The sequence below is a fragment of the Scyliorhinus canicula genome, chromosome 17 (genome assembly GCF_902713615.1).
Source record: "Scyliorhinus canicula chromosome 17, sScyCan1.1, whole genome shotgun sequence".
Classification (NCBI taxonomy): Eukaryota; Metazoa; Chordata; class Chondrichthyes; order Carcharhiniformes; family Scyliorhinidae; genus Scyliorhinus; species Scyliorhinus canicula.
In genome coordinates, this window is record NC_052162.1 from 10864156 (window position 1) to 10879735 (window position 15580).

Here is a 15580-nt window from a genome sequence, read left to right on the forward strand (position 1 = left end):
ATTATTATTATTAAGTAGGCTTACCTTAACACTACAATGAAGTTACTGTGAAAATTCCCCACTCAAAACACTCTGGCATCTGTTCGGGTACAGAGAGGGAGAATTCAGAATGCCCAATTCCCCTAATGAGCACGTCTTTCGGGACTTGTGGGAGACATCGAAGCACCTGGAGGAAACCCACGCAGACACAAGGAGAATGTGCAGACTCTGCACAGACAGTGACCCAATGCCAGAATTAAAAAGGTGCTACTACAGAGAGGAAGGCAGGCAGTGGGTTTGGGTCTTCCGAACCTGATGTATTATTACTGGGCAGCAAATGTGGAGACGGTTTGGAGCTGGGTCAGCGGGGCTGACTCCCATTGGGTCAGAATGGAGGAGAGTTTGGGTAGGGGATCGGGATTGAAGGTGCTAGCGACAGCGCCGCTCCCGATGAGATACTCGGGGAGTCCGGTAGTAATAGCTTTGTTGAGAATTTGGAGGCAGTTTCGACAGCATCGGGTTGGAGGCAGGGTCAAGGGAAATGCCGATTCGGGGGAACCATAGATTTGAGCCAGGGAAGTAGGATGGAAATTTTCAGAGATGGGAGGAGAAAGGAATTAGAACACTAAAAGACTTACTTCTTTGGGGACGTTTTGCAGGATTGAAGGAGCTGGGAGCGAAGTATGGGCTGAGCAGGGGGAAATATTTAGATACATGCAGGCTCGAGACTTTGCCAGAAAGGAGAACTTCCCAGTAGAGTCGGCTTCCACATTGCTGGAGGTGCTGACGACAAGGGGACTGGAGAAGGAGGTAGTATCGGCAGTTTACAGGGATATTTTGGAGGAGGCGAAGGCACCGATAGAAGGGATCAAGGCAAAGTGGGAGGAAGAGGTGGGAGAGGGTATGGAGGAGGGGTTCTGGTGTGAGGTGCTCCAGAGGGTGAACGCCTCCACCTCGTGTGCGAGGGTGGGGCTGATACAGCTGAATGTGGTGTACAGAGCACACCTTACAAGGGCGAGGATGAGCCGGCTCTTTGAGGGAGTAGGAGATGTGTGTGAACGTTGTAGGGGAGGCTCCGCAAACCACGTTCATATGTTTTGGTCCTGTCCAAATCTGGAGGATTACTGGAAGGTGGTATTTAGGCAACCTCTAAAGTGGTGGATGTGAAACTGGACCCGGGCCCTCGGGACGCCATATTTGGGGTGTCAGACCAGCCGGGGTTGGAAATGGATGTGGAGGCAGCTGTTGTAACCTTCGCCTCGTTGATCGCTCAAAGGCGGATCTTGTTAGGGTGGAGATCAACCTCTCCACCCTGTGCCCTGGCGTAGCAGGGGGAGCCTGCTGGAATTCTTAACGCTTGAAAAGGTCAAATTTGAACTGAGGGGAAGGATGGCAGGGTTCTAAAATTCCTGGGCGTTATTCATTATGCACTTTCGAGAATTGGATCACATCGAACATTGGGGGGGGGGGGGGGGGGGTTGGGAGCTGGAAGGGTTGGGGGAGCGGGACTGTATGTGTTAATGTTGACTATGGGTGATTCCTGATTCCTTATTGTCATTTGTTTATGTTAACATGCGGGCCAATGCCTAGGGTTTGGTGGGAGGATGGGATTGTTGTTATTGATATGGGGATTGACATTACATTCGTTACTGATAATTGTTGGGTGAAAATTTGGGCGAAAATGTGAAAAAGGTGAATAAAATTTTTTTTAAAAAAAAGACAGTGACCCAAGTGAACCCGGCTGCCTGCCGCTGTGAAGCAACAGTGGGGGTGTTCTTTCGAAGAGTCGGTGCAGACTCGATGGACCAAATGGCCTCCTTCTCTGCTCCAGGGACTGTAATGGTGAACTTCCAAAAGGGATAAATACCTGAAAGGGAAAGAGTGATTGGGGTGAACCAACTGGGTAGTTTGAAAGAGCCAGTGTGGATTTGATGGGCAGAATGGCCTCCTCCAGTGTAGGATTTTTCGAATTGAATGCAAGGCCGGTGTTGATATCCGCGCCATCCTGCGTTACCCTCTCCTGCCCCATGTTGCTCCTGGTCCGGTGTTATCTCGGGTGCGTCCGCAAGGACAAAGCGGGTGCAGAGATTGCAGACAAGTCGTGGCCAGCTCCTGCCGCCTCCCTCACTCTGCCGGCCGGAGTAAAACAGTCGCTCGCAGTGAGGACCGGGGTGTGGAGATAGGCCCCGTAACCATGGCGACCGCCCTCCGCTCAACCGCCCCGCCTTCCAACCGCGCGCCGATTGGCCGGATGCCAGGGAGCCATTGGCCTCGGCGCACGTCAATCAGCCCTCCCCAGCCCCGCCCCGCCCCCACTCGGAGGGAATTATTTTCCACGCACGCGCCAAAGCGGGATGCGTTGTCGTCATTCTTTTTTGAAGATGAACCATTTCTCAGGGAGGCGGGGGGGGAATAAAGAAACAAAGGGGAGAGTTTTAACGGTCGCAGACGGGGAAACCACGCATGCCCCCCCCCCCCATCTCCTCCTCATTTCCTCTCGTCCTCGACCCAACAACGTCTGGGCTTTGTCAGTCGGTCGGGGGAGGCGCGCCCGCGTGTTTCCCCGGGGCGCGCGCGTCTCCCTGGGCACGCGCGGTCCCGCTCCAGGCCCGCCGCCCCACAGTGCATCGCGGCGAGCCAAGATGGAGGATTTAATGGTGGAGGTGCGCGGCTCTAATGGAGCCTTTTATAAGGTAGCGGCGGCTTTCAATCTTCCCCCCCCCTCTCCGCACATTTAACACACGCACCCCCACCTTTTTGCACACCGGTTATATAAAGTTCCACACAGGAATTACAGTCAGCTCTAATATGTATATATATATATATATTACGCTCTCTGATGGGGTTAAAAAAACCTCGGGTGTCCCCGGGATTTGCTTTGTGGTGGGCGGGTCTCCTCCTCCTCGGTTGTAGGCCGAGCTGCTGCTTGTTATTGTCTGACTGCAATGGTCAGGGGAGGCCCATGAAGCCAGTCTGCAGATTGGTGTGTATTGTTTGTGGTGTTGAGCCTGGAGCTTGAGGCTGGGCCGTGTGGGTGTGGTGTGGGTCGGGGGGGGGGGGAAATCGGGAACCCTCCCCCTCCCGCGCTGACACCTTGTGTTGTGTCTGGGGCACCGCTCGCCCACACAGATCGGCGCTTCGTGCTGCTCCCCTGCATCGCTTTTGTTTCGGGGCTTTCGCGGTTTGATTGGGCGAACCTGGGGGCGGATCTGCCCATGAAAAACCAGTCCATGTTTTTTTTTTGGACGATCCCAAGCCACAGTTTTCGTGCTGCTGATAACACAGCTCGAGTGAAATGTTCACCTCTCCCTCAGTGGCTGGCGGTCAAAATGCTTCCTACTTTAGCCCGTCAGCTCATTATACCCATTTCTAATTGTTTTAATTCGAGCAAGCACACCGTCGATGCCAGTGGCTATTGTATTTTCTTTATTAATTGGTGATCCTGTACTAACTACACAGTGATGTGGAGCGCCTCTAATCTACTGTCGGTGTGAATATGTTGCTTATCGGGCGTTGGATTTTTTCCCCAGCTTTTTCTGTCGAGGGACAGTTCATTAATTTACAATTAGTTAATTTGTCTCTGATTCAACTCCTAACACATTGTTTATCTGATTTTTAAAAAAACGGCATCTATAACTTTACAATGTAGTGAAGTTGGGGGTTGGGGAAACAGCTTTTGATTGTTAAATGATGCTGCCCATTGAGTGCTGGGTTCATATATAGGCATAAGATATAAAATGCTCAATACTCAGGTGTGTTGGCTGGCATCTGCGGAGAGAGGAGCAGCGTTGATGTTTAATGACTTTCATGTATTCTGTTTTTGACATCACATTCACGATTTAAATAATGAAGCATTGTAGGAAATACCAAGTGTAGAGAATTGTTCAAAGCTGTTCAGTGGATCACCAAAACAGCTTTGCTTCTTGGGTCCAGGCCGCATGCGATGACAGTTTAACCAGACCCTTCAATGTAGTCCTCAAAGAGTGCAATCTTGTTGGAGGTGTTTTGGACTAGATACTAAACTATGGTCTGTCTTCCTTGTCAAATTGAGGTAAACCTTCCAATTTCATTATTTGCAGAACTAGGATTCTGGAACTTTGATCAATATTCAATTCTCAACTAAGGCAGGTTAACTTCTCATTTGTCTGTGGGACCTTGCTGTGCATACCTTGGCACCTGTGCAAAAGAGTAGTCACTAATTTTCTAAAGTAAATCCTTGAAATGCTTTGAGATATCTTGAGAATATGAATGACTTTGTTAAAAGGAACCCGTTAAAAGTATTATGTGGAAGTGCTTGCATGCTTTGAATCTTTTTTATAATTTGGAATCAACATTGCTAATGCCAGAAACAATGAAGTAAATTTTACAGTTAGGAATAGTGCTAATGGTTATGTTATGCTTGGGCGATCTATTCTGCACCTGAATGGAGAAATGTCGGAATACAGGATTATTCAGAATTCTTTTTTCATTTTCATAGGGAAAGTGTTAGCCATTATTAAAGATGTTATATAGCAGGACACTTCTAAAAATTCAAGGCAATTAGGCAGAGTCAACATGGTTTTGTGAAAGCGAAATCCTGTTTAACCGATATATTGGTGTTCTTCAAAGGGGTCATGTGCTGCGGGATAAAGGGGAACCGGGGAATATTCTATACTTAGATTTCCAGAGAACATTTGGTCAGGTACCGCATCAAACGTTATTGCAGAAAATAAAAGTTCATGGTACAAGAGTAACATATTAGCATGGGTTGAAGATTGGCTGGCTAACAGGAAACAGTGGCATAAATGGGTCTTTTTCTGGTTGGCAGGATGTGATGAGTGGTGTGCCACAGGGATCAGTGCTGGGGCCTCAACTTATATAAATGACTTGGATGGAAGGGCTGAAGGTATGGTTGTTAAATTTGCCGACGACGCATAGATAGGTAGGAGAGTAAGTTCCGAAGAGGACATCAACAAGACATAGGTTAAGTGAATGGGCAAAAATCTGGCAAATGGTGTATAATGTGAGGAAAAGGTGAAATTGTCCATTTTGGCAAGAAGAATGAAACAGAAGCTTTTCTAAATGGTGAGAGATTGCAGTGAGATCTGGTGTCCTCGTGGATGAATGACTGGCGACTAGGAGATTTTCGCAGTAACTTCGTTGACACTAATAAAGATTATTATTAAAAAAGGTGAGCAAGGTTACAGCAAGTAATTAGGAAAGCTGATGGAATGTTATTGTTTATTGTGAGGGGAATTGATTGTAAAAGTAGGGAGTTTATCCTTCAATTGTACAGGGCATTGGTGAGACCATATTGTATTGTGTGCAGTATTTGTTTCTTTATTTAAGGAAAGATGTAAATGCGTTAGCAGGTCAGAAAAGGTTTACTAAACTAATACCCCAAATAGATGGGTTGTGTAATGAGGAAAGGTTGAAGGAGTTAGATTTGTATCTAATAGTGAAGAAGAATATGAGGCAACTTGATCACAACCTTTAAGATCCTGAGGGGTATTGACAGGATGGATGTGGAGAGTATGTTTCCTCTTGTTGGAGAATCTAGAACCTGGGACGCTATTTAAAAAAAATAAGGGGTCGCTCATTTGAGACTGAGATACAAAAAAATTTTCTTGGGTGAAGGTCAAGAGTCTCTGGAACTGTCTTCCTCAAAAAGCAGTGGAAGCAGAGTCTTTAAATATTTTTAAGGCAGAGATAGATGGATTCTTGATTAACAAGGGGGTGAAAGGCTATCGGTGGTGGGTAGAAATATGGAGCTACGGTTACATTCAGACCATCCTGATCTTATTGAATGGGAGAGCAGGCTCGAGGAGCTGTGTGGTTTAGATCAGTGCTACTCAAAGTGTGGTACGCGTACCGGTGCCGGTACACGAGCCATCGTCTGCCGGTACTTGGAGTGTTTCCAGAAAAGAAAGAGACAGTAGTGATATTCAACACCACAGGAGACTGCCGGTCCCTGGCACATTGAAAAAAAAACTGCCAGTCCACCACATCAGATAGTTTGAGAATCACTGGTCTAGATCATAGATCATGATTTTAGGAAATGAAGCTAGGCAGTTGGTAGAGGTGTCAGTGGGGGAGCATTTTGAGATTGTGGCCATAACTTGGTAAGATTTAAGGTAGATATGGAAAAGGACAAAGATGGACCGGAAATAAGTTTTCTGAATTGGGCAAAGGCTGAAGTAGACTGGGAGCAGCAAGAAGATCCACATCGGAGCAGTGAAAGTCATGAAAAAGGAAATAGTTCCATAAAAAGGGTGGGACCAGCAAGTCCAAAGGACCCTGGATATACAGCATTGGATAAGGAAAACAAGGGAGCTTATGGCTTACTTAGGAGGCTTAAAACTAGAGGAGTATAAGTGCAGGTTGGTACTTAAAAAAAAAGGAAAGCAGAGAGTGGGCATGAAAAAATACTGGCAGGCAAAATAAAGGAAAATTCCGAGTTTTATAAATATATTAAGCTGTGTTCACAATGGAGACGGACAATGTAGGCATAGAAACCAGGGAGAGGGACTGTGATATACTTGAACAGATTAGCATTGAGAGGGAGGAGGTGTTAGTGCTTTTAGCCGGCTTAAAAATTGATAAATCCCCAGGCCCGGATGAGGTGCATCCTCGGCTGTTGTGAGGCAATTGAGATTGCAGGGGCTCTGATGCTAATTTCCCAACCCTCTGGCCACGTGAAGTGGCAAAGAACTGGAGGATCGCAAATGGGGTATCATTATTAAAGAAGGGAAGTAGGGAAAATACATGTGTATACAGGCCAGTGAGTCTAACATCAGTGGTAGGAAAAGCATTGGAAAAAAACTCAGAAAGACAAAATTAATCTCCACTTGAAAGGCAAGGATTAATCAAGGATAATCAGTATGGCTTTGGCAGGGGGAGATAATATCAGGTAAGAAGGGGCCTCTGGGAGGTTGGGGGGAGGTGACAGGTGAGGGTCCTGGAAGGGGGCATGGTGGGGTATAAGAGGGGGGCCCACGGGGACCCATAGCAGGGTGTCCTCACTTGGGGGATGTTGGGTAATGCCCATGTATATGGGGGAACATTGCCCATGCATAGGGGGATGTGGGGGACCCACAAGCTCACTTAGAGATCGGAGTACCTTTTCAAAATGGTTGCACGATCTGAGTTCAGCTCCCCAGTGATGAAAATAATTAAAAATTTGGGCTAAACCGGTGAGAAACTCCCCGTGGCTGGTGGATGCTGGGAGACCCCGCTCCCGGGATCTCCCCGGCTCGCTGTGCCTCGCAAGATCTATTGCGATCTCACTTTCTGGCAAATCTACATAAGAGCGAGACAGCTAGTCTCACTTTAATATGCAGTTCCCTGTCAATTCATCTCCCCTGCACATCTTTGGGTTGTGGGGGTGAGAACCACGCATACATGGGGAGAATGTGCAAGCTCCACACGGACAGTGACCCGGGGCCAGGATCGAACCCGGTGCCGTGAGGCAGCAGTACTAACCACTGCGTTACCGTGCCACCCTGTAAATTTGGATTTTCAAAAGGCATTTGAGAGTCCCACACAAAAGGCTAATAGACAAGGGTTCATGAATTGGAGATATTATTAGCATGGATGGAGAATTGGAAAAAAAAAATTGGGCAATCTAAATTTCAAAAAAAGGAAAATCCAAATTTTCTAAATCTGATGTTTCCCTCTCTCCACTTAATAAACTTGTCAAACACAATTTTCCTTTAGTAAAACCATGTTGACTTTATCTAATACTCTGGTATCATTAAGACTTTGTTAATATATCTCAGCATTTTCCTGGTAGCTAATGTTAGGCTAACTGGTTCCTTGTTTTCTCTCTCCCTCCTTTCTTGACAAGATGAGCAAAATTCCTTCTTTTTGAATTGTCTTATGAACTTGTACTGCCTTTCTCTCCACTGTAATTTAATCTCAATATCAATAAATCTCTGGTTTGTGCAGAGAAATCAAGTGAAAATTGAAATAATGTAAGAAATAGGAGGAGGCTACTTGATCCATCTAGCCCTTCGATAAGATCATGTCTGATGTACGTCAATACCACCTTCCCACACTATCAATATCCCATAGTAGCCAAAAATCTTATCAAGCTCTGTCTTAAATATATTCAACACCTAAGTATGCACATCCTTCTGAGATAATAGATCCAGATGTTCACAATCCACTAAGTGAAGATTCTTATTATTCACTCATAAATTGTTCCTCTCTCCAGCTAGAAAAACATCTTGTCTTTCAAATCCATTTTAACAAGAAATGTCACTTAGATCATCTTTATTCTTCTAAATTGCCCACTCAGTCTCCCTTCTAGGGGCTGATTTAGCACAGTGGGCTAAGCAGCTGGCTTGTAATGCAGAACAAGGCCAGCAGCGTGGGTTCAATTCCCATACCCACCCCCCCCTGAACAGGCGTCGGAATGTGGCAACTAGGGGCTTTACACAGTAACTTCATTGAGGCCTACTTGTGACAATGAGTGATTATTATTATTATGCGGACAATCCTCTCATCCGAGGAATTAGTCTCATGACCTTTGTGCACTCCCTCCAGGACAAGTCTAGCCGCCTTTGAGTAAGAAAACGAAAACTCTTATCTAGTGTTTAAGATATAGTCTCACCAAGGCCCTATATAATTACAGTAGACTTATTTAATCTTTTACTTGACCCTTTTGTAATAAAGGGTAACACAGCATTTGCCTTCTGGATAGCTTTCTGAATGCTAACCTTCGGTGATTAATATACAGGGTATACCAATCCCTCTGAATAATAACATTGCCAATGTTATTAATGTAAAAAAATCATGTCTTTAAAAAAAATTTCCTTTTCAAAGTAGATAACTGTCGCAAGGGTGCGACAGCAATCGTGGGTGACTTGGATTGGATTGGATTTGTTTATTGTCATGTGTACCGAGGTACAGTGAAAAATATTGTTCTGCGTACAGTCCAGACAGACCATTCCATACATGAAAAAAAAGGGCATACATAAATACACAATGTAAATACATAGACACAGGCAACGGGTGAAGCAGATAGGAGTGCAGTACTACTCAGTAGAGAAGATGTGTGAAGAGATCAGATCAGTCCATAAGAGGGTCATTTAGGAGTCTGATAACAGCAGGGAAGAAGCTGTTTTTGAATCTGTTAGTGCTTTGTATCTCCTGCCTGATGGAAGAAGTTGGAAGAGTGAATAAGCCGGGTGGGAGGGGTCTTTGATTATGCTGCCCGCTTTCCCAAGGCAGCAGGAGTTGTAGACGGAGTCAATGGATGGGAGGGAGGTTTGCGTGATGGACTGGGCTGTGTTCACGACTCTGTTGTTTCTTACGGTCTTGGGCCGAGAAGTTGCCATACCAGGCTGGGTGCAGCCAGATAGGATGCTTTCTATGATACATCTATAAAAGTTGGTAAGAGTCAATGTGGCAATGCTGAATTTCCTTGGTTTCCTGAGGAAAGTATAGGCTGTTGTGCTTTCTTGGTTGTAGTGTTGACGTGGGTGGACCAGGACAGATTGTTGATGATGTGCACACCTAGGAATTTGAAGCTGTCAACCACGTTTACCTCGGCACAATTGATGCAGACAGGGGTGTGCTCGATGCTTTGCTTCAGAAGTCAATGACCACCTCTTTAGTTTTGCTGACATTGAGGGAGAGATTGCTGTCGTTAGACCACGCTACTGATTCTCTATCTCCCTCCTGTACTCTGGCTCATCATTGTTCGACCCACTATGGTAGTGTCATCAGCAAACTTGTAGAGGGAGTTGGAACCAAATTTTGGCACACAGTCTTTAATCTAGATATAGATTTGGCAAACCAAATGTGTAATTATACTGTGGCGGATGAATTCCCAGGGAGTGTGCACGATGGTTTTTTAGACCAGTAAGTTGATGAACCAACTAGAGAACAGGCTATCCTCGATTTGGCAATGTGCAATGAGAAGGGATGAATTAGTAATCATCTGCTGCAGGGTCCTTTAGGGAACAGTGAATATAACATGGAAGAATTCTTCTTTAAGGTGGAAAGTTAAGAAGTCCGGGCCAAAACTAGGACACTAAATTTAAACAAAGAAAACTATGAAAGTTTGTGGTATGAGTTGGCCAAGATAGATCTGGGAACTTCATTAAAAGGCATGGATAGGCAATGGCTGATATTTAAGGAACAAATCTATACATTGCAGCAATATAAATTCCTTTTGGACAAAAAACACAGCAAGAAAAGCAGTCCAACCATGGCTAACAGAATAGATTAAGGATAGTGTTAGATCCAAAGAGGAGTCACATAAAGTTGCTGGAGAAAAGGGTGTCACGGTAGCGCAGTGGTTAGCACAGTTGCTTCACAGCTCCAGGGTCCCAGGTTCGATTCCTGGCTTGGGTCCTGCGTGGATTTCCTCCGGGTGCTCCGGATTCCTCCTACAGTCCTAAGATGTGCAGGTTAGGTGGATTGGCCACGCTAAATTGCCTTTTAGTGTCCAAAAAAAAAGGACAAGGGCCAGTGCAGACTCGATGGGCCGAATGGCCTTCTGCACTGTAAATTCTATGATGATTCTATGAAAAAATAGCAAACCTGGGAATTGGTAGCAGTTTAGAATTTTAAAAAAAAGGTCCACAGGATTGATTAATAGAACAGTACAGCACAGAACAGGCCCTTCGGCCCTCAATGTTGTGCCGAGCCATGATCACCCTACTCAAACCCACGTATCCACCCTATACCCGTAACCCAACAACCCCCCCCCCCCCAACCTTACTTTTATTAGGACACTACGGGGCAATTTAGCATGGCCAATCCACCTAACCCGCACATCTTTGGACTGTGGGAGGAAACCGGAGCACCCGGAGGAAACCCACGCACACAGGGGAGGACGTGCAGACTCCACACAGACAGTGACCCAGCCGGGAATCGAACCTGGGACCCTGGAGCTGTGAAGCGTTTATGCTAACCACCATGCTACCCTGCTGCCCCTTAAGAAGGGAAAAACAGAGTACGAGAGGAAACTTACAGGGAACATAAAAACTGATAGTAAAAGCTTCAATAGGTATGTGAAGAGAAAGGTTGGTGAAGACAAATGTAGGTCCCTTGGAGTCCAGAATGGGAGAATGTACAATTGAGAACAGTGACATGGCAGAGCAATTAAACAAGTACTTTAGTTCTGTCATTATGGAGGAAGATGCAGATAATTCCCAGAAATGCGAGAGAACCAAGGGTCTAATAAGGCGGAATTGAAGGAAATTGTTAGGATTTTTAAGTACTGGAGAAATTAAGGGGACTGAAAGTTGATTAATCTCCAGGGCCTGATAATCTACATCCCAGGGTACTAAAGGAGATGGCCATGGAAATCGTGGATGCTTTGGTTGCCACCTTCCAAAATGCTGTGGATTGTGGAACAGTTCCAGCAGATTTGAGGGTGACAATTGTAACACCGCTATTTAAAAAAGGAGGGAGAAAACAGTTATACAGACTGGTTAGCCGGACATCAGTTGTAGGGAAAATGCTAAATTCTGTTATCACGCACAAATTGACTTAGAACAAATGTGAAATTAATGCGTGGTTGAAAAACCGGTGTGGGAGAAGTGGGTCCAGTTTGTGGGACACTGGCACCAGTACTAGGGAAAGTGAGATCTGTGTTGGAACGGTCTATACCTGAACCCCGCTGCAGCTGATGTTCCAGCGCGTCGCATAACTAAGGAAGTAGAGTTTTAAACTGAATAGTGGGGGCAAGGAATAAAATTTGAGAAGATGTGGCATACCATAGAGTGGCGACAAGGCGAGAGAAAAAGGTAAAAGCAAAATACTGCTGGAATCTGAAACAAAAGCAGGTCTGACAGCATCTGTGTAGAGAACACAGAGCTAAAGTTTCGAGTCTGGATGACACTTTTGTCAAAGCTCGAGAGAACTGGAGATAGGATGAAATTTAGCCTGTTTTCGAAGAGTACAAGCCTGAAAGTAAATCAGCAGGCAAGGATAGAGGCTACAAAAATAATAAAAGGACAAAACTAAAGGCTCTGTATCCAAGTGCACATGGATTCAAAACAAAATAGATGAACTGTTAGTGCACATAGAAATTTATAAATACAATCTAATAGCCAATACAGAGACATGGCTGCAGGATGACATAGATGAGGATCTGAATATTGAAGGATGTGAAACAATTTGGAAGAGCAGGAAGTTAAGAAAAGGTGGAAAGGTGGCTCTGTTAATTAATGATGGTATTAGCACATTAGAAGGGATGACCCAAGTCTGGAAACCAGGATGTAGAAGCAGTTTATGTTGAGATGATAAAGGCAATAAATCACTTGTGGGAGTGGTGTACAGGCCCCCCCAGTTGTAACTACATGGTTCAATAGAGTACAAAAGAAGAGATAATGGGACCTTGCCAGAAAAGTACAGTGATAATTATCAGAGTTATCTATGTATGGATTGGAAAAATCAGTTGGGCAAAGGTAACGTTGATTAGAAATTCATAAAATGTTGTTGAGAAAGTTTCTTAGAACAGCATGTTCTGGAGCCAACCAGAGGGCAGGCTGTACTAGACCTGGTATTGTGCAATGAGATATGATTAATTGATAACCTCATGGTGAAGGCACCCTTAGGTAACAGTGATCATAATATGATTGAATTTTACATTGAGCTTGAAGGAGAGAAGTGTGCGTCCAAGACTATTTAAATCTTAAAGGCAATCATGAGGGCATAAAAGTGGAGCTAGTTAAACTGAACTGGCAAATGTGCTATTGGATAGATTGATAGAGGTTCAATGGCAGACCTTTAAATGGATATTTCAGAATACAGAGAACAAACATATTCCATGGGAGGGTCCATCGTCTGTGGTTAACTAAAAAAGTTAAAGACTATATTAAACTTAAAGAAAACGCATATATTTACGCAAAGACAAGTGGCAATTCAAAAGATTGGAAAGATTATAAAGAACATCCAAGTACGATGGAAAGATTGATATGGGGGGAAACGAGAATATGAGAGAAAGCTAGCCGGTAATATGAAGGCAAATCGTAAGAATTTATGTACATTTTTAAATAAGAAAAGAGTTAACAAACTTCACACTGGTCCTTTAGAAAATGTACCTGGGGAATTGATAATGGAAAGTTGGGCTAAGGTGGATGAATTAAACTGGTATTTTGGATCAGATTTTACTATCGAGGTCACAATTAACATCCCAGAAATAGCTGTAAATCTGGAAATGGAAAGGAGGGAGGAGCTCACAAAAATTACGATCACCAGGGAAGTGGTATTGGTCTTGAAAGAAATGGCTAATGAGATAGTTGATGCATTGTTTTTAATTTTCCAAAATTCCCTAGATTTGGGGAGTGTTTCATTAGATTAGAAGATAGTAAATATAATGTCTTTATTCAAAAAGTGATGTAGACAAAGGAAACTACAGGCCAGTTGGCCTAACATCTGTCACAGGGAAAATGTTGGAAGTCGTTATTAAAGATGTTAACAGGGTACTGAGGAAAATTCAAGACAATCAGGCAGAGTCAGCATGGTTTTGTGAAAGGGAAATCCTGTGAATTTAACCAATTTATTGGAATTATTCGAAGGAGTCACAGATGCTGTGGATAAAGGGGAAGCGGTGAATCTGTACTGTACCTACTTCCAGAGACCATGTGATAAGATGCCACATCGGATTATTGCAGAAAATAAAAAGCTCATGTTGTAGCCAGTAACATATTGACATAGATTGAAGATTTACTAGCTACCAGGAAACAGTAGGCATAAATGGGTCTTTTTTCTGGTTAGCAGGATGTGACGAGTGGTATGTCACAGGGATCAGTGCTGGGACCTCAACCTTTTCCAATTTATATAAATGAATTGACTGAAGGTATGGGTGCTATATTTGCTGATGGTGCAAAGATAGATGGAAAAGTAAATTGCAAAAGTGACACAAGGACAAAGGGACATGGTGAGTGGGCAGATAGCTGGTAAATGGAGTATAATGTGGGCAAATGTGAAATTGTCCATTTTGGCAGGAACAATTAAAAAAAAACTTGTTATCTAAATGGTTAGGGATTGCAGAGCTCTAAGGTGCAGAGGTATCCTGGTGCATGAATCCCAAAAAGCTAGTATACAGGTACAGCAAGCAAGTAGGAAAGCTAATGTTATCATTTATTGTGATGGTAAAAGGTAGGATGGTTATGCGTCAGTTGTACAGGGCATTGGTGAGACCACATCTGGAATATTGTGCACAGTATTGAAGATGCAAATGAGTTAGAAACATTTCCGAGAAGATATACTGAACCAATACCTGGAATGGGTGGGTTGTCTTATGAGGAAAGGTTGGAGAGGTTTAGAAGGGCAAGAGGCGACATGATATTAAAATCATGAGAGGCATTGACAGGGTGGATGTGGAGAGGATTGGACATGTTTCCTCTTGTTGGAGAATCTAGGGCTAAAGGTCATTGTTTAAAAATAAGGGGTCAGGGTGGCGCAGTGGTTAGCACTGCTGCCCACGGCGCTGAGGACCCGGATTTGATCCCAGCCCCGGATCAGATCATCAAGGGGATGGGAGGTTACAAAGAGTAGGCAGGACTGTGGAGTTGAGGTTACAATCAAATCAGCCATGATTTTACAGAGTAATGACAGAGTAGGCTCGAGGACCAAATGGCCTACTCCTGTTAATTCATATGATTGTGTCAAAGCTGTGATAGGAAGCTCAGAAAATATCAATGGGATTTGACAAAGTCAACATGGATTTCTGAAAGGGAAATCGTGTTTGGCAAACCTACTGCTGTTTTTTGAGGACATAGCTCGCAAAATAGATGCGGAAGAACCTGTGGATTTGGTGTATTTGGATTTTCAGAAAGGTTTTGACTCATAAAAGGTTAGTGTGCAAAAATGAAAGCCCGTGTTATTGGAGGTAATATATTGGCATAGTTTGAGAATTGATTAGCAGTCAGGAAACTTCGGAAGAAATTAGACTTTTTCAGAGTGGCAGGAAGTGACTAGTGGGGTCCTGCAGGGATCTGTGATCGGGGCTTGGCTATTCACAGTTTATATCGATGATTTTAATAAGGGAACAAAATATAATATTTCTAATTATAAAAGCAAAATACTGAAAATCTGAAATAAAAACAGAAAATGTTGGATAAACTCAGCAGATCTGGCCGCAGCAGTGGTGAATTAACGTTTCAGGCCTGTATGACTTCCAGGTTTGCTGACAACACAAAATGTGATGGGAATGTGAGTGACGAGGAGGGTGTTAGGAGGCTTCAAGGTAATTAGACAAGTTTGAGTGAGTGGGCAATACATGGTAGCTGCAGTATAATGTGGATCAGTGTGAAGTTATCCACTTCGGTAGGAAAAACAGATTGGCAGAGTATTTAGATTGGGAAATGTTGATGTACAAAGGGACCCGGGTGTACTTGTCCACCAGTCACTGAAAACAAGCATGTAGGTGGAGCAGCAAGCAGTTAAGGTAGTATGTTGACTTTCATTGCAAGAGGGCTTGAGTATAGGTGTACGGATGCCTCACTGCAGCTGTACAGGGCCTTAATGAGACTACACCTGCAATATTATGTACAGTTCTGGTATCCTTACATAAGAAAGGAAATACTTGTCATGGGGGAGAGCAGCGAATGTTCACCAGGATTGTCATGTGGAGAAATTGGGTGGACTGGGCCTAAAT

The 15580-nt window shown here is 44.2% G+C and overlaps 1 protein-coding gene across 6 annotated transcripts in view; it reads left to right on the plus strand.

The window, feature by feature from the left end:
* The first annotated feature begins 2533 nt into the window (after positions 1-2533).
* fmr1 (FMRP translational regulator 1) overlaps positions 2534-15580 on the plus strand; it is an 80396-nt gene continuing 67349 nt past the window's right edge. For 2 of the 6 annotated variants that reach the window (XM_038774201.1, XM_038774204.1), the window contains exon 1: positions 2534-2672. In XM_038774201.1, coding sequence (XP_038630129.1) covers positions 2622-2672 — 51 coding nt within the window. In that variant the 5' untranslated portion in view covers positions 2534-2621. Of the gene's footprint in view, positions 2673-2926; positions 2963-15580 lie in introns of those variants that run through there. The other 4 variants (XM_038774203.1, XM_038774199.1, XM_038774202.1 and 1 more) reach the window with 4 other exon arrangements.